A 19,519-nucleotide genomic window follows, 5' to 3' on the forward strand; every position below is an offset into this window, starting at 1 on the left:
AGTTCTAGTTTTGGTAGATGGGAGTATCTCAAATTGAAGAAAACCCTTAAGTCTACCACCTCCATGTAGATGGGAGTATCTGCAAAGTTTTTATTAGACAATTAGGGTCTGTTCCGAGTTGAGTTTTGGAGGGTAGAGAAGAGAAGAGAAGTTCTTTCACCTCCAAAATCCAACTAAAACGAACCCCCAAAACTGATTCTCATGATTAAAAGACTTCATTGATGCCAACAGTCTGCAAACTCTATAAATAATGAGTTTTCTTTTAATGTGAGCATGTTTTGTTTCTGGTATGGAATAAAGATGAATACAGAACACTTTCCAAAAAATCTAACTTCTACAAAAGGAAAGGTTTAGAAGTGGAATACCTAACATTCCAAAAAAGGTAGTGCAGCCACACAGGTGCAAGAAAGCTGTAACCGAGGTTCAAAAATGATTGAAGCACCATATCTCCTTTTGTATGTGAAATAATGAAGTATCTCTCTTCCTTACCAGAAGTTATTCTGCTACTATTTGGTTAGTAACAACAAGAACTGGGTTAGGCAGTAGCTGTACAATCTTTAGCAGAAGACAAGTTGTCAGACTTTGGAACAGCATCATTACCTCTAATGACACGGTTATAAACAGCTTTAAACGACGTAGAGCTGTTGGGACTTGTAAGCAAACTTATCGGCATTCTCAAAGAATGCTTCCGGTTTCTTTTTCCCCTGATCAAAATGCTGACAGTTTTCTCACCATCCATGTTCGTTTCACTTTTGCTTTCATTCGCACTGATGTCATGATTTGTTATGTTCCTCGCATTTTTAGAGACATGAAAATTGGTATCACCGTTTTTTTCCTTTATGCTTTCTTGATGAACTTTACCGAACTCACCTTCGCCAGTCTCTGATTCTAGAACTTCCAACTCTTCCTTAAATTCCATGACATTATTCATGTCCTCCGGATGAACCCATGCTGAACTTGAAATTTGAGAAACATTGCACTGTTCTTGTGGCTGCAAAAGAAGATCAGGAATTGCTTCAACAACAGGTGCTGGAAGAGGAAATTCCACAGGATGGCAACCTGGCCAGACAGCATTGGGAGGAAACTTGGATACCATTCGGTTCATATTACATTGCCATGCAAAATGATTTGCATGAAATGCACTGCTAGTAACTGGAAAATTGGTGGTTGGTATTGGTTGAGTAAAAGGAGGGTACATAAATTGCAATGGTTGTATCATGTTTGGTGTCGGCGGAGGTGAAGGGTATGCATGGTGAGGAGAGGAACACATTGGGGTAACTGCAGGTAACAAAGTAGCAGGCCCATGCTGAACATGCATATTTACTGGCCAGGGACCGATGGTTGGACCAGAGGGAAGAGTTGTGTTCATGGCAACTGGTGCAGGACGTGCAATACCTGGTGATGGGTTGAATGGAGCTGCAGACGCAGACAACTTCTTACTCGATGGAGATATACTTACCCTTAAATCTTCACCTTCTTGTGAGATGATATTTGCATCATTATTGGGTAATGTAATTGTGTTGAGTTCTAGTTTGTGAGAATCCACATGATCCTCCACTGCATCAATCATTGTGATATTATCAGCTGTTTCATGAGCCTCAACAGCCCCAGAGTCAAGTCCCTTAGATCTATCAAAATTATCATGCACAGCATCCGTCAACTGTGTTGCTTCTTTCTTCTCAGAAAAATCTTTGTCCTTATGTTCAAATATATTGTTTACTTCTTCCAGGGTTGGGTTAGTGGTAGCATGTCCTTCAGTATCTTCCTCTTCATGTTTGCCGACACCAAGGTCATCGCTAACAGGAATATCACTTTGAGGACTATAGACCTGCAACTTCGAGATTGTCCCAGGAGCGGCCAATGCTACTTCCTTGTATGAAGGTGATTTTCCAAGACTAACTATGGAAGTCTTTACTGCATTAACATCATTTGATGATGAATTTGAACCGAGTTCTGCTGAGTTAGAATTGAAAAGTTGGTCACTGATTTCTTGTGTATCCTTTGCAGTAGTGTCCGTAACCGCAGACACAGACTTGACTCTGTATGTAACAGCTTTAACCACTTTTTTTCCAAATTTAGAGCCCTGATCAGCATTTACTGTATGATTATCTGTATAACTCCCATGGGATATCGTTCGCTTCTTTGAAAAGTAATACCCACCATTCTGGTGAGTACTCCTTACAGAAGGATGGTCTGTGTCCGACTCCACATTCTTCTTCTGGTAATAAACTTTGTTAACTGTTGCCCGTCTCTGCTTCCTTTGCTGGCCATATGAACTCGATGATCTTGGTCGTTGAACTGGTTGCCATCCATCCTCTCCATCAGCATGTGCATCAGACGAGTTACCCGAAATTTGTTGCTTTTTATCCGAGGTCTTTTCTAGAATGGGCTGTTCTGACTCCAGAACAGAGTTTGTCTCCTGCTCAGCATTTGCACTGCCTCCTGGAACAGGTATGACTATCACCACCTCTGAAGTCTTTTTCGGAGTTTCTTTCGAAGACTCATCAGAACTTGTTGAGCCAATGTTCAGGCTTGACTTTGTCCTCACCTGAAAAATAATTGACTTTTTTTCAGTGGGATAATATTATATGATAAGGATGGAAGTGGCAGCACAAGTGGCTAGGTATCATAACAATTTCTGAATTTGAAGCTTCATAGTTGACAATAAACAGATAAAACTGTGAATTAGTCCAGACAAAAATTCCATAATGATTAGTTTTTTATATCTTAGTGAAAAAATGTCCTAGCCTTTATACAGGCAATCTAAAACTGTAATGGTTTTATGCCAAGATCCCAGACTAATGAGTTAAATTATTAAGATCAACAAATCGGCACCATACCTTTGTTAACTGGCTTCTTCTCTTTACTGCCACATCTCTTCCTTTGGCATTATGATTAGGATTAATGTAGTCAAGTAGATCTGACACACTGAGAAATTCCATGGGAATATAAGAAATTGATATAAAATTTTTATGAGAATGTATGATAGATAAGTAACATCAATAAGAATTTATTATCAGTTATCAACCAAAATTGAGAAGTTCCCACCCCCATAATAACAACGAAGAATGTTAAAAATTGCAATCGTACCTAGTCAAATAATATAAAAAACACAACAGACTTGTCAATGATATCCATCAAAAGATACATGTGTCATGTACCAACCAATTAAGTACCAAATCCAGATTAAAAGGACAATACCTTAGGTGGCCTTTGCTAGCTATTGATGCATCAGGCTTTCGAGTACCATTGCGTGCAGCTTCTTGCTGTTCAAAAGCCTTGGACTCAAAATACTCAAGCCAAGCAGCAGCATCCTGTGGCATTTATCATAAAAGTTTAGATTATGCAAAATAGTAACTATTCTTTATGAGATCATTAATGGGATGCTTGAACTCAATAACTCAACCATTAAATCAAACAGTACTTTGACACATCATTAAAGAGTTCGATCTACCAACTACATAAATTACAAAATTGAGTTGTATTACTTTTGCCGTTTATTTAAATGTGACAATATACCTGAGTACGCAAGTCATCTGGGCCAAGTTTTGCCCGCAGAATTTGCAAGGTTGTTTGCTCATGCTGCACACTCAAAGGATATGCTTCCATCAATGAAAGTGCTATTGCTATTGCGTGATAACTTGCAGCCGTCTGCACAAACAATTTCCATTGACAATCGTGACTATTAAGCCTAGCATTTATCAGTAGAGAATTCAAGTAAACGTGTAAAATGTTGCACAGGGCGAATCACCCAAAATTAAAACGAAGGAGTCAAGAAATCAAATGAAGAAAATAAAACCTGAATATGATCTGGGCCAAGTAATCTTTTGTTGCATTTTAAAGCTTTGTGAAGATATCTGAGAGCAACATGCACATTTCCCAGACCTTCCTCCATCATAGCCACATTAATGTATGTTGCGGCCGTGTTTGGATGAGATGGGCCACATGTTAGATGCAGAAGATATAGAGCACGTTTTACATACCTGGTTGGTAATATTTACAGAGCCAAGTAGATAAAATTAAAATCGGAACAAAATTTGAAACAAATAATTGATATTTGAAAATTTCTGATATCCATATTTATAATTTATGTGATGAATTATTAATATTATCCTGTGAAGAAAACAACCAGATAAGTAGAGCAAAAGAGGTAAGGATATCAGATCCTTCATGTTCTCATAACTCTTTTTCCTTCCTAATAAATTATTCTTTTCAATAGTTTTTTACTAAAAAAGTAAAGCTACTCATATCAGGTGGAAAGCCAAACTGAACATTAACTATTAAAATTCCATGTATATTTATACATCGTCACAAAACTGCACAAGACAAAACATACTTCAGAGCCAGCTCTGTGTGTTGAAGTCTATAATAGAAAACTGCAAGATCCCCGTAACTCTTCATCGTATCTGGATGATCAAGACCTAACTCTCTCTCATTGATGTCCAGAGCTTTTTGTTGATAAATTGTAGCCTGTGCTCAGTGTAAACAATTTAATGAATAGACATCAAATTTGAAAACTTGACTAAAACAAAAGGAGTAGTGTATAATGTTATTTGCTTAAGCTTATTGGATAAAGACCTGATTGAAATCTCCGGTATGATATAAGACTACAGCAAGTAAGCTGTATGCCCCTGCTGTCATTCGATGATAGGGACCACAAACCGCAACGAGCTTGGCAAGAGCCTACCAACAATAAATTATTGCAGTTATTTTAGATTACCGAAATGCATTAGATATTGAAGCAAATTGTTAGTAGTTCATAGATTTTTCAGCAAAGGGATCTTGAGATGGATACCTTCGCTCCATAGGTAACCGCATCTTCAAGCTTTCCCTTGTCTAAAGCTGTTTTTGATGACTCTAGTAGCTGCCTTCCATCTGCAGATGAGCATGCTGCTTGCTGCAATGGATGAGACTGGTGTTAGATACAATGTTTAGACTTATTTAATAAGCTTATTCAAGGCATTATATGAGATAACATATAATTGTATTGCATTGTCCTGTTTACTACCTTGTGAACTGGGACCAAGCTGACAATATCAGATTTGCGGAAAGGGGTCGGAGAATCCATGTCAAAATCCCTTGGAACAAGCTCAATGCCGACCTAAAATAGAAGTTGAGACATTTCAGTAGGAAACAAATTATCAGTGAATAACTTCTCAATGTCAAAGTCAATAAATAAACATAAGAGCTACAATACTTTGAAGAATGAAAATCAGTTCACGTATACACACCCACACCTCTATTTAAAAGGGCATCATCTTTTTCAATCTCACCATTTTACAAGCACATGTAGATAATTTCTAATTTAAAGAAATAATGATACAATATATCTTAGATTATTTAATAGTCAAAAATTTCTATTTGGAAGTTGTTACATTTGACGGGGAAAGAGTAAAGAAGGAACGGGGATTTATTTGATTCATGACAATGGCCGCATACGTGCTCTATTAGCAATACTTTGTTATGAGATGATGAATCCAATTACATCAAAAAAGGCCATCAAAGAAGCAATTGATAACTATTAGAGACCATTTCAAATTCAGAGAGGTGCCACAATATTCAAGTAGAAAATCCAGTTAACCTATACGATCTATATCACAATCAGCATTTAATAATTGTCATAATGAACCATAAATTTGAAAAATATACAAATGTATGACTTCATTGTTATGCAATCAACAAATAAAAACCCATAAACTGTGGATTTTAAGGTCTACTTCCAATACCTTATGACATAATCCTCGTAAAATTGCAAACTTCCTCACATCATTGTAATTCAAGTTGCTAACATCCCAATCAAATCGCTTCTTCAGAAACACATCTAGCCATTTCCAAACAATGGGATGGGTTTTGCATGATTTATCTGATTCTCTATTTTCAGGAACACCAAGAAACAAATTCAATGCACCAGCTATTGCTGTAACCACTTTCTCCTTGTCAACAACTGCAATCACAGCCTGCAGGATGTGCTTGAAAGCTCGAACTATCATCTCATGAATACAAAGTGATTGAACATGTGATAGCTTTTTGGATAGTTTGACCTATGAAGAAAAATAAAAGGAAAACATCACAACATGGAAAAGCCTATGTAAATTCTAAACCTATGATACAAAATTTCTTTTCCCTTTTAGCCGTTCAAATTTAAACCTACTTGTTAATAAGAGAAAAAACTTTGATGACAATAGATCAGGAAAGTGATATAATTTGTGACGAACTCTAATTAAGACACCTTTGACATGGTCATTTTTCCAATGCTACTAATTGTATAATGTGAGATGTTAATAAAGTACGTATAACCTCTACGTCACAAACTGGTACTGTATAAATTCAACAGTCAAAAGGAGCATAAAAACCTTCCCATTTAAAGATATCATTATTGATCACAACTACATAACATAAATAAGACAAATTTAGAGCACTGACAACATGTCCAAGAGAACGTATACGTAAACCCCGAGTATGCATAAAATCGGTCAGGGTGCGGCCATCAACAGGAGAGAGTTCCAATGAGCCAAAATCTGCTACCTGTATTACAAATAATTAATAGTAGAACAGGAATCATAGTAATCTTATTAACTGGATTGCATTATGGACAACTAAGAATATGAAATGCTATCATTACCAGTTTTGGTAGAGCAACATCGACGTAATATTTCTTAGACATGTCAATCAGATTTTCAATTGACTGAAAGTAAATAAGAAATGTAGATTAGGTCAGCTGCTGAATGCATTAGTTAGGTTCAAATACAGGAAAACTAGGAGATACTACTTTAGATCTGTAACATATTACCTTGCAGTGAAGTCCAGTTCCAGATTCTTTTAGTCGGTTAAAAGCTGCTTCAGATAAAATCTCCTTGAGCACAAGCCCATTTTCTGCTGTCGTAGTTTCATGTTGGGATTCTGCAGAAGGTAATGAGGCACTTTCAGCCTCCCCATTAACACACACATGATGAGATTTGGAGTTTTCAGATGCCGATTTAGGATTACTTAGATCTGATTTATTTTTACTATTCTTGAGGGGTTTAAGGGGTTTCCCTAGCCCCTCAACCTTCACTTCGCTCTTCGCCTTATCCAAAGATGGTTTCTTATCTTTTTCGGTGTTATTTTGATCTTGCAAATGTTGTAACCAGCAGGCTCCGAGTTCCCATCTTACGAAATTGTCCAAATCTCTTTCCTCAACCTCAAGCTTAGAAAGGCTTTCTTCGATCAGACTCTCCACAAAAGCATGAGAGGCTCCAAGCTCTTCATTCTCAAGTGTTTGCATCTCAGTAACTGGTCTACTGTTTTCCGACTGTGTTGTGTTGAGAAGTAATCTCAAACTGCAAGGAACAATAAAGTAATTATAGATCCTAACATCAAACAAAGTCACAACAGAAACTATGAAGTAAAAACAGATGAGCTAGAAGTAAGATTTAAAACTGAAAATAGCTCCCCAAAAATAAAGTTTGCAACAAAAAACAGTCCTCCAAATAAAAAAGGAAAAGTAAAAGTCCATGTAGGACAGAAACAAGCACAGAACTCCATCAAAAGAAAAGAAGAAATGCCCTAAACAAACTTCTTTCAATCAACACATTGCAAATACAGTGGCAAATCTTAAAAAAAGACTAATTTAGGTCCAATTCTACATCTTAATATTTAAAAAAAAACACCATAATCATGGCTTAATCTCTCTCTTCATGGTGTAACTTCAGATGATAAAATCATAGTCAAATATTAAAATGGGGGAGAGAGAGCACATTATTTAATATAGTGCAAGATTGAATGGTTTAGGCCTACCTGTTAATGTTGAGTGCATTGGCGCCACCCTCTAGCTGATCAAGAAATTCATTAGTTTGATAAGATGAAGAGTCAAAATTGTCATTTTCTCCACCCTCAACTTTCACATAAGCCACATAACCACAATATCTCACATTAATAACACCTAAAGTGGTAATATCCTGCATGCAGAATATGAAACATTTATTAGTTTCATGAGGGAATAAAAGCAGCTCTAAAGCTGCAAATTTGACCACTCTTTTTTCTGTATAGAAAATATCATACATGGGCTGCAGTGTTCTCGTCAGCCGTAATTCCTTTCAATAGATTTCGAGCTAGTAGATCCTTCTGATTTACTCCTGTGGCTTTGACTCCATCCACTTTAGTATCGACTTTACAACTTGCAACAGTAGCATCTTTTGTGACTTCGATACTCAAATGACCGACTCTCTCAGTGTAAAGAATATCACTTTCTGAGATAGAGCAGTTTAAATCTGGTTTTCCCAACACATGTTTAACAGCCTTAATAGCTCTGAAAATGGCAACGTCAACGAATAGACTGTGAAGAAGGAATGCTTTTCTGTCACGAACTTGTCTTTCTTCTGCTGTCTTGCATGGCATAGATGCAATAAATGAAAACTCATGGGCCCAGGAAATCAAATCAAACTTCCCATCTCTTCCTAGACCACCACCATTTCCTCCCCAGTTTTCATCCTCCATGGGAAGAGGAGGAAAAAATGATGGCGATTGTGCCACAACTGGAGGAACAAGCCATGTATTAGCTCTGAATCCATAAGGGAGATTCCCAAACTGAAGAAACAAAAAAGATACATAGTAGTTACAGAAAGTTATACATTATCAAAAAAAGAAAAGCAAACAAATCAAAAGTTGTTTCATACCTTGTTACGTTCCGCAAATGCTTTCAAAAGATTATCATAAGCCTGAAAATTTTGAGAAATATAATTTATAAATTACACCCAAGTTGTAAGAAGCAAGGACATGCTCCTTCTTGAAGGACATGAATGTATTAAAGATGAAAGCTGTATATACGGTTCAGAATTTTTTAGTTTTACATGAATGTATTGAAGATTAAAACTACATAGTTTATCTTCTTGTTTTGGAACTTTTTTTAATGAGATAGAGTGCTTGCATCATTAACATCGGAAAATGTTAATCTTAACAAGTTGTTTTGAGATGGTAACTATATAAATCCTGAACCTGGTTGATTCTCAATTTAAATATTTTGTCATATGAGTCATTAATTTTATTTAACGATCATAAGTATGTATGTAAGTTTGTGTCCCGGTTTCTTGTACTTCATCATATTGTCCGTGTCTTAGTGTCGTTTCAAGTGTCTATGTTCACCATGCTTCATATTCATAATGTAACATATATAAAACAACAACCAAACTTTTATCCCACTAGGTGAGATCGGCTACATGAATCGAAGGACACCATATTGTAACATATATGTAGTAAAGAATTAACACTTACAACATAAAATGGTCGACTGAGCTGTCTCAGTAAATCTACCAGAGTATGACTGAGAATCCTCTGTTTCCCAACACTGTAGAATCCCTTCCTCCAAGCTTCAACATGCACCACTTTCCCATTACAAAGCTTCACCTGAACATAAATCAATACTTTCCATCACTTCAATTTATCTTTTCAGGTTAAACTATCTTTTTACTCCTATATATCTACAAAATTTCCATCTCATCCTTGCTATTTATTATTGTCACATACAAGAACCAATCATGTTCTTTCATATCCTTGTATATAATAATTATTTTCACTTTGTTACTTACATATGCCATTCATTTTCAATTCCATCATTGTAATTTAACTCCAACAATTATAATAACAATGAAGTAAATTGAAACTCTAGTTGAAAATAATGTGTAATACTTATGTGCTATCAATATAGAGATTTATATAGAATTAATACATTAACCAACATTTCATTTATATTACTTATATTTAAGAGTAGTAAATGATATCAAATATAAATGATTAATGATATACTGATAGTGTAAAAAATATACACACAGTTACTGTCCGTGCATGTCTATTTTCTCTCATGAAAATATGTAAACATATAGGGACTGTACGATATGCTTCGACAGCCAACGCAAAACTCGATAAAAAATCTACTATATGACACTAAGTTGCATGAGGCAAGAGTATTATTAAAGAGTATAATTAAGCAAATTGTTGCTGCATAATACAAATAAATAGTGGTTGATGTACTGAATATGCATAAATCTTTACCCTACTGGTTTCAACAGCCAACGCAAAACTCGGTAGAAAATCTACTATATGACACTAAGTTGCATGGGGGAAGAGTATAATTAAAGAGTATGATTAAGCAAATTGTTACTGCATAATATAAATGAATGATGACTGATAATACTGAATGTGCATAAATCTTTATCCTATGGTTTCGACAGCCAACGCAAAACTCGGTCGAAAATCGACTATATGACACTAAGTTGCATGAGGCAAGAGAGTAATTAAACATAGCTCTTAAACATTTTTGTAGCAAAGTAGAAGAAATGAGTAATTACATCAAGCGAGAAGAAATGATCAGATTCCGATATCTCCGGAACTTGTCGTCTCACTGTTTTCTTTATATCTGCAACAATTTCATTCATCAAATTAAACAAACACAAAATCAAAATCACTGAACAAATAAAATTGAGAGCGAGAGAGATGAAAATTACATTGGAGTGGTGGAGTGAGATGAGAAAGAGAGAAAAACTCGTAGAAGTTTCCAAGCTTTGGACACGATTGACTTATCTCACAGTCTCCGTCAACCACATCCGCCGGAGATATTTTTCCGGTGACAGCAGCGTTTTTCTCCGGCGCCGGCGAAGGGCCAAAGTTGGTGGTGCAGGCGATGATGTCAAGGAGGCGTCTGACGTGGCACACGGCACCGTCTTCATCGTAATCCTCTGTAAGTGCGAAATTCAAAATAGAAGATTAGATAAACGACGTCGTAAAGTGGTTTTTTATTATATATTTAATCTCTTTTGGTTTAGGTTAAGTAACTAATCTATTTCCGGAGTATACGGATGTAGCTTCCAACAAATGTCATTGTCAAGAATCAAATAGTTCTTGGGTCAATCTATGTATTTAGTAAGACCTTACACTTAGATGGCAAAACATATGGTTGGCTCGTTTTTTCCATGCCCACAAATGCTCGAATATTTTAAACGGATACAGGCATAGACACATTGTCTTAATGGACAAAATGATATGTTCGGTCATTTTTAAAACCGGTTAACGCACATGTGTGGGTGGCATGCTCACATTGTTATGGAATATAAAAAGAAAAATTAATACAATTAAATAGAAAAAAACTAATGTAGTTGAAGATATTTTTTTTAAAAAAACTTCGATATTTTATATGAAGTTGAACAAAACATACTACATTACAAATATTTTAAGGCATTAAATCACATTATATCAAGCCTGAGAGTCGTCCGCATTGTCCAATAGAAATGTCTATAGACACTACTGACAAATGGGTCAGACGAAACATGCAACTAAAAAATAAAATTTTATATGCCCTATGAATAAAAATTACGGGCTATACAGGCAGAATTGCGGCTTAGCTCGTTTTACCATCTATACTGTTGTAACCTCAACAATGCCTTCTTAGTTATTATATAATTAATTTGATATAATGAATGTTATAAAATAGGTAAATAATAAAGTACCTTCCACCAAAGTGAGGTTGCATGGCTTCAGTGCGGACACGTCCACCGTATCCTTCAAACCTCGCCCTCTCACCTAAAATAATTGGTGTAAATATAAATAATCTTACTTATTTTCTTATATTAATTTGTATAAAAAAAAGAACATTTTTTAAAGTAAATGTTTAATAAACTTCTAATACTAATAGTAGACAAGATTAACTTGGATATATTTTTATTGTTCTTAATTTTTGAAATTTTCCATAATTAAAATTCATTCATTTTGTTTCCACAAAGTTTTTCTTTTTGTCTTCTTTTTCCTTTTTTCCACCCTCATTGCAATATTTTTTTTCCTACTTCTTTACCTAATAGTTTACCTATAATTTGAAATTATACCTCAAATAAGAGGAGGGTGAGCTAAAAATGTTTGATCATAATCATATCAAAATTTTAAACAAGTTTATTAACGAAATCACATCTATTTTATGTACTTATTATTTGTTTTTTATTGGTCAAAAAAGTAAAACAAAAATTAACTACATATTAATTATATATTTTCTAACCAAGGAAAATAAAAAGTTACATAGAGTAGTACAAACTTTATTAAAAAATATGCAAAACTTATTAGCTTGTGGGATTAGAATAGGTACATTTATCTTCCTTATTCAATCATGCCACATTTTACTTATATGCTATAACAATGTATATGTGATGAATGAAAAAACATGTAAACCAAAAATATGACATATTACTCTCTTCTACCGATATAGTGTATGAGTTTTATATATTATTATTATATTTTTTTATTTTTTTATAAAAAAATATATAATATAAATGAATAGTGGACGATACATTAACTCTATATAATTTTTTAAACCAAAATTATATAGATATTAAACTTTACTTCACCGATATAAATCATATTTGTTTTGAGAATAAAATATTTTCTGAAATTATAACATAAATCTATAATGATAGTAAAAATGATTAATTACCTCATGTGATAGTGAAAAATTGGTGATATAACAAGTCTCTGAATTCACAGATAAAAGGCGACGAATATCTATTATTCTGTCCGTTGATATTCCCTGCTACATTAAAATTGAGTCATTTTTTCATCAATTACAAAAAACATGAATAATAAATTGCTGAAACTTAAAGGAATAAATTCGATATATGTTTAATTTGATTTGAAAATTGTGTATTTCACTTCTACTTAGAGATGATGATAGAAGTATTGATAATGTAAGAGTTTTTTACACTATTAATCATCATTAACTCTTATAAATATAAGTGATACAAAAAAATGATATATAATGTATTGAATATGTATAAAACTTTACACTGAAATTAATACTTTTTTTAATATGTTAAACTTTGTTGTCAGGTGCAAATAAAAAGCCAAAAAATAAGTTAGGTCTAATATTGAATAATTGGTTTAGAATTTTGGATTCTTGCTATACATCATTGTAGAATGCAAAAGGAAAGCAATTGTTATCGTACAAAGTGAGTTACTTATATCTGTGATTGATTAAAACTGATATTTGTTTATTTTATAATAATAAGTAATATTATGAAATTTGAATTAAACATTGAAAGAGATTTTGTATTAAATTTAATTGGTTAAAGACCAAATAATATCATATATATATATATATAATAATGAGATTAAAGGATAGATATTGTTAAACTTCATCAAATTCAGCACTAAAGAATATAATTTAGCAAAATGTTGCTTATCAACCAATAATACGTTAGTCTAGTAATGTAAGGTATTACTGAATCCACATGGTCGATGATTCGATTTTTGAGAAGATAATTGTTGGGAAAAACAACCAAGAACTCCAAAAATGATTAGTCTCTTACTCAAAAGGGTATGTGAATACCATTGATAGTACCCAAAAAAATATTGTTTATCACTATCATAACAAAAAAAGACACAAGGTGGCTGCCACTTGTTAATTAATAATAATTATAATAAATCCAACACAAATCATCAATCAAAAAAGAAAAATAAATAGAATAATATATATAAATTGTATATTATAATTAGTTCCCAAATAAAATCAAATAAATAAACAAACCTTGAGAATAACATGAGTTTCATCAGGGAGGTTCATAGTGATATCCATGATAACAGGAAGAACTGCATAATTCATTTCCACAAAAAAAAATTAGAATATTTTGTTTGATGATAACATATAAAATTAGAATATTTTTAAAATTATGTCATAATATTATTAAACAAGCTATGTTTAGTGTATTTTGTAAACAAAACACAAGAATGAAAATAATATATTTTTTCTTGTTCAATCATGCTTCAAATTTATGTGAAAATAAATTATTAAAATAAGAAATTAAGAAATAATAATTTGGATAAGAATTACCCTTCTCCTCTTTCTTCTTCTTTTCTCCCTTAGCCTTTCCACGATTGTTGTTTTTTGGTGCCATTTTCAACTTCTTTGGAATTGAAGAGAAAAAAAATGAACTTGAAGATTTCTGATAGAACAACTTAGAGTATTATAATATACATGGAATTTAGAATTATAGGTACATGGGTATATATATACATGTAACTCCAATCATAATTAATCAATTATTTATTATATACAAATAAGTATTAATTCAAAGCACAAGTTTACTTAAAAATATATATAATTTCAACAAACAAAAAACAAAATTAATGCTTATTTTCATTGGTTCTGTTCAGGATAATAATATCACATTGTTGGCATGAGAAGCTAGAAAACTAAGCTTAATTTTATTTATTTACCATGTAAATTTTCCTAATGTGCAACCAAATAAACAAAAATATGTTAAAATGGTTTTATCTAAAAATATATTACATTTTTTTTAAGAGAATAAACATATGGACCCAAAATGGTGGGTGAAGAATATTCATTTAATATACACCATAGCAAAAAAATAATTCAAAACAAAAAAAACATTCAATGTATAATAAAATAATTGATAGCTTACCTTAAAGAATATACTCTAAAATAAAAATAAAAATAAAATGTTTGAATTATCAAACTTGTGTTGCCCAGATAAGCTTAAAGAGTAACAAATGAAGAAACCAAACCTGCAAAAAAAAGAAAAGAGTAATTAATTAACATTATAAAAAATGAAGAATGATAATTAAGAAAGTAATAAGAAACATACCAATAGAATAGAAGAAATAATTGAAGTTATTGTGATGAAAAATAGTGGATAATGAAATTGGCATGAATGAGAATTAGAGAAGTTTTGAAGAAAGGAATAGAAAATGAAGATATAGTGAAAGAGAGAGAGAAGTGTAGTATGATAAGGAAGGAAGGGTTGAGATTTAAGGGTCAGAAAATCAAGATTTGATAAAAAAATGTTCATTGTATTTGTATAGTATCAACTTCTGTCTATTATTGAAGTTTAATTATAAGTAACATTTTCTTTAGTGGAAATATTAAAATGAAAATTATTTATTAATTGCAACACTTTCCAATGATTTTTTTTCTTTTCTAGCTTCTTAATTAAGCTTTTTTTTTGGGTTTTTTTTACTCAAGTGTTAATAGAGTTTAATTATCAATTTAATTTTCTAATTTCTTGTGTTATTTCTTCTATTATTAAATAAAATTTAAAATTTGAGTATTTTAATGTTATCTAATATTATACAAAAATTATTAAGTTTTTGCTTCTTTTTTCTCTCTCTTTAATGTGTTATTCCTTTTCATAAATGAATATGCTTGTGTTTCCCATAGTTTAGGTGAACATTACGTGAGCATATATAAGTAGAACAACCAAGTTATCAATATTAATCACATTAATCATTATTAACTATTAAATAAAAGTAACGAACATGAATGATGAATTATATATTGACGTGTAAAAAGTTTATTTTCACAATGTAAACTCCTATGTATGCAATAAATATCAACATGAATAATTATTTTGTAGGGCTCCTCAATGGACAAGACTTCCACTCAATCGGGTTGGGGTAAATATACGTAGTCTTACTCCATAAAGAGATAGGTTATTTCTATTATTTGAACTCGTGAGTCGTGATCTTGTAGTCATTCAACATCAACTTTATAGTTACATCAAGTTCACCATCTTTCGATATGGATAATTAAATTCTTAAAATATTCAAAACTCAAGTAATGACTTAAGTTTTAGAATAATGACTTATTTTGGTTACTCAACAAAAATTACATACCAATTTGGTCCATGGAAATTATAAAACATAAAATAGTCTCAAAAATATCAAAAGTGCATCAAATTTGTCATTTATAATATTTTTATGACTCTTAATTAGGGATGATAACGGGCGGGCGAGCACGAGTAGTGCTTTCCCGTGCCCAAACACGCAATATTTGTGGGTACCCGTGCGGATAGCGGGTATTTACGGGTACCCAACGAGTTTTTAATTTTATTTATATATTTATATAACTTGTAATAATTAATATGTAAAAATAATTGTTACATGAATAATATGATATTTGTATGATAAGTTTATTATCATAGTCATATATATGTAATTTATTATGAAATAATAATAAAGTATATGATATATAATCTTAAAATCATAATAAATATATATAAAAATTTAACTAAAAACTAAATATATAAATTTGTGGATACCCGCGGGCGAGTATCACAAAACCCACTCCCGTCCATAACCTATTATTGCAGGTACCCGTTGTGGGTATTTCTACGGATACCCACGGGTCAGATTTTTTTACCATCCCTACTCTTAATAGTAACTATTTTGAATTTTTTTTTTCTACTTCAAGTTGGTACTCCTAAAAAAAATTTAGAACCAAAAGAGTTATTTAATTAAGTTATAAGCATAGTTTTTTAAAATTAAAATATTAACTTTTTTTATCTTCAAAAGTAATAGTATCACAAATTGAAATCATTAAATGTTTGTGTCACTAATTAAATCATTAAAAACTCAACTAATGACATAAGTTTCGAGGGATGTCATATTGCGAAGCCAAGGTTAATTGATTCATAATTTATAATGCCATTAAAGTAATTCCAATAAAGGTTTTGTTGTCATTTTCAAAATACTACTTAAGTAGTAAAAATGTTATTGTCATTTTCAAAGTTGAGAAAAAAATGCACGCCCTAATAATGTAAAATTTTAAATATTATTATTAGATTATTTTTCATTTATATTTAATTATTATTGAATACTCACTATTCATAAAAATAATATAAATAAATTATAGATAATACATCAATAATTTACAAATCTTTACATGGGCATAAATATTACAATTCACCATAATTAATGGGTTATGCCTAAACAAAATAACATTTCTCTAAAGTATTTGAGGGATTAGTTCAAAAGTTTACTCTATTATTGAATTTTATTATTTTGTTAAATTCATTAAGTTGTTTATTATTTTATTATCGATATAAATCTTATTTTGTATCTTGATTACTGTTTATATTTTATGGATAACAATGAAAACCGAATATGTGAGCACTCGTTCGAACCAACCTGAATTTAATATGTAAAACTCGCTGTAATTGGATTCAGGTTCGGATTTCGGTTTGAGTTTTACCCGAATCAAGTTTCGGGTTTGGGTTCAGGTTTGATATTGATTAGTATTGACTATTAAGGTCGCCTTCCCCGTGCCCATATAATGCCTGCCTAAATTAGGACGGACATAGACATGTCCAATTTTAAATAGAGCATGAAATATTATATCATGTCCGTCCTAATCATAGGTAGAGCGGGTTTGTGGATCGCCATAATCATGGGCAAGGTGGGTTTATGGATCGCTCAAAAAATCAAGGATGACAAATGATTTGTTTTCCTTTTTTATCTCTCATTTTCGTTTTTGTTTTTAAATAAAAAATAAATTTGAGTATGAAATATTCTTTTATGATTTCAAAAAGATTTAATTTTTTTTTATCTATTCATTAATAATACAACAATTTTAGGATTTTTAGAATCACTTAGAAATTTTTATGTCCAAAAAAGAAGATTTCAGGTAATTGTAATTTTTGGGTCCAATAATTATTGTTAGGGGTATTACAATTAATTTTTGGTTTGATACAAATTTTTGAGTTATTTTTAGACTACTAAGAACATTTTCTAGGATGTCTTGGGACCAAAAAAACATTATTTCCAAAATTTTCCAATTAAGTAAATAATTAAATCCAAGTTTTTTAAAATTTGAATCAATCGGAAAGGATAAAATAAAATTTTAATTATTTCTCTTGATTGATTAATGTGTGATATTCTGAATCCTCATTCCTAACAGAATCGAAACAATCCCTAAATTGATCAGAAAATCCTTTCAATTGGCTAAAATCTGTTACTTGAATCCCTAAGGTTGAAAGAAGTTTGATTCATAATAGCGACATTAGTTGAGAGAATAGTTTTAGTAATAACAAAAAAATAAAAATTTAATTAAAAGAGAGAATATTTCCCCTTAATCCTCTCCAATTTCTTAATAATAGAGATTTATTTAGGAAAAGAAAAACATGTGGCTTATATTAATAGTAGTCTAGGTTATTAGAAAAACTAAGCCAAAAATAGCAAACAGAAAATAATTCTCATTGATCATCCCAATTTATTGCCATTTTCGTTGAAGGCATTATGTTTAATGCAATTATTATCATTAATTCCAACGAGGCATTTAGTGCCTTTGATAATATGCATTAATGCAATTGACATCCACATATATATATATATATATAATATATGCATTGTATAGGTTTATAATATAATCATTCTACACAAAAATAGAGTTATACAATTATTTTCCACTTTGAAAAAATGGCGATGGTTATATCAAGCAATCATATCTTGTTATTCTCTCTTCTTTTACTTGCACCTCTTGTGGTTCTTTTATTTTGTATTATATATGCATTTGCATCTTTTATATATTGTTCTTTTTGTATAACTAATTATTATGATAAATATATTTGTATGTTTATATGTAAATTATGTATAATTTATTTTGTATGACTTCTAATTTATTTTTTTATTATTTTTTGATGAAATCTAATTTCTAATGTTTTAATTATTATTAAAGCATTGAATGCAACTTAACCAAATTGATATTAAAGTTATTTGATTAGATATAATTTGCATTTTACATTTTTCATATGATTGTAATATTTATGTACTGACAATGTAAAGATTTACACATAGATAATGTATTATCTCCCATTCATTTGTATTTTTAATTAAGAGTTAATAATAAATAAATAACACATAATATAGTAATAATGTAAAAAATCTTATATTATCAACGGAATCACGTTTTTTCTCTTTTCATATTGTAATCTCTAATTTATTTTTTAATCAAATTTAGATAAAATTAAATCTCTAAAGATTTATTTTTATATCACCTTAAAATTTGTGTGTTTACAAATGTAAATGGATCACATCAAACCTAACTACATGTTATTTATAGTCTTCAAAATGGATGACACAGAATAGATGACTTTTTGTCTAAAAACTGATTCAAACCTACTCAAACAACCTTAACATAGTTCCTTTAATATAATATCAATTCATTTAATTGAGTACATTTCACTCAATATACATCAATCTAGATATAATCAATGATTCCTATTATTTTTTGCTATACTAGACCATTTTTATGGGTTGTTGAGTTCATTGAGAACATAAAGTTGATTTCTATTATCGTTTTGGGTTAAATCAAATAATAAATCTAAAGGTGTTTCTTAACATTAAAATTATCAAATTATTGGATTATACTTTAATTTGACCCAAGTACCACCACATTTAGATTTTTCTTTTCTTTATTAGATGCTGACAAATCAATGTAAGGAATTAAAGGGAATTTACAAATCAAAGTTTATACAAACATGGATCTTATATTCTCAATATAGTATCTCATTCCCATGTTAAAGACTAATCAAATGTAAACAAGTAATGCAAAAATATTAGGTTGTGTTTTTAAAGTTTTCTTTTTTATTTATATAGCAATATCTGATTGATAAATACAAACCCAATCCTTAAACATTTCATAGAGTTCTATGTAAGGCTCTATTGGATCTGGGTCAATATTTCGATTTCTAGTAGCGACGGTTGTTAAAAATCA

The 19,519-nt window shown here is 31.2% G+C and overlaps 1 protein-coding gene across 1 annotated transcript; it reads right to left on the reverse strand.

The window, feature by feature from the left end:
* On the reverse strand, positions 460-14,732 carry LOC109329595 (protein TSS-like). Its single transcript, XM_019563287.1, has 25 exons — positions 14,616-14,732; positions 14,433-14,535; positions 13,841-13,914; positions 13,538-13,599; positions 12,449-12,541; positions 11,478-11,550; positions 10,479-10,709; positions 10,323-10,390; positions 9,250-9,381; positions 8,655-8,696; positions 8,041-8,565; positions 7,777-7,937; positions 6,791-7,319; positions 6,623-6,685; positions 6,424-6,525; positions 5,727-6,041; positions 5,009-5,101; positions 4,796-4,897; positions 4,579-4,683; positions 4,337-4,470; positions 3,800-3,983; positions 3,520-3,651; positions 3,202-3,314; positions 2,841-2,928; positions 460-2,548 (listed from the first exon to the last, which is right to left on the reverse strand). Exons 3-25 carry the CDS (start codon positions 13,902-13,904, stop codon positions 536-538), a joined length of 5,424 nt encoding a protein of 1,807 aa, XP_019418832.1. The 5' UTR covers positions 13,905-13,914; positions 14,433-14,535; positions 14,616-14,732; the 3' UTR covers positions 460-535.

This window comes from Lupinus angustifolius, chromosome LG16, assembly GCF_001865875.1.
Source record: "Lupinus angustifolius cultivar Tanjil chromosome LG16, LupAngTanjil_v1.0, whole genome shotgun sequence".
In the NCBI taxonomy this organism is placed as follows: Eukaryota; Viridiplantae; Streptophyta; class Magnoliopsida; order Fabales; family Fabaceae; genus Lupinus; species Lupinus angustifolius.

What these genes read in the sequence shown, in the direction of transcription:
- LOC109329595 (XM_019563287.1), bottom strand. Translation starts at nt 13,904, where the DNA reads ATGGCACCAAAAAACAACAATCGTGGAAAGGCTAAGGGAGAAAAGAAG. An exon ending in GCTTGGTCCCAGTTCACAAG is followed by an intron (nt 4,898 to 5,008) that starts GTAGTAAACAGG and finishes CATCCATTGCAG; the next exon opens with CAAGCAGCATGCTCATCTGC. An exon ending in GAAGAAGCCAGTTAACAAAG is followed by an intron (nt 2,549 to 2,840) that starts GTATGGTGCCGA and finishes ATTATTTTTCAG; the next exon opens with GTGAGGACAAAGTCAAGCCT.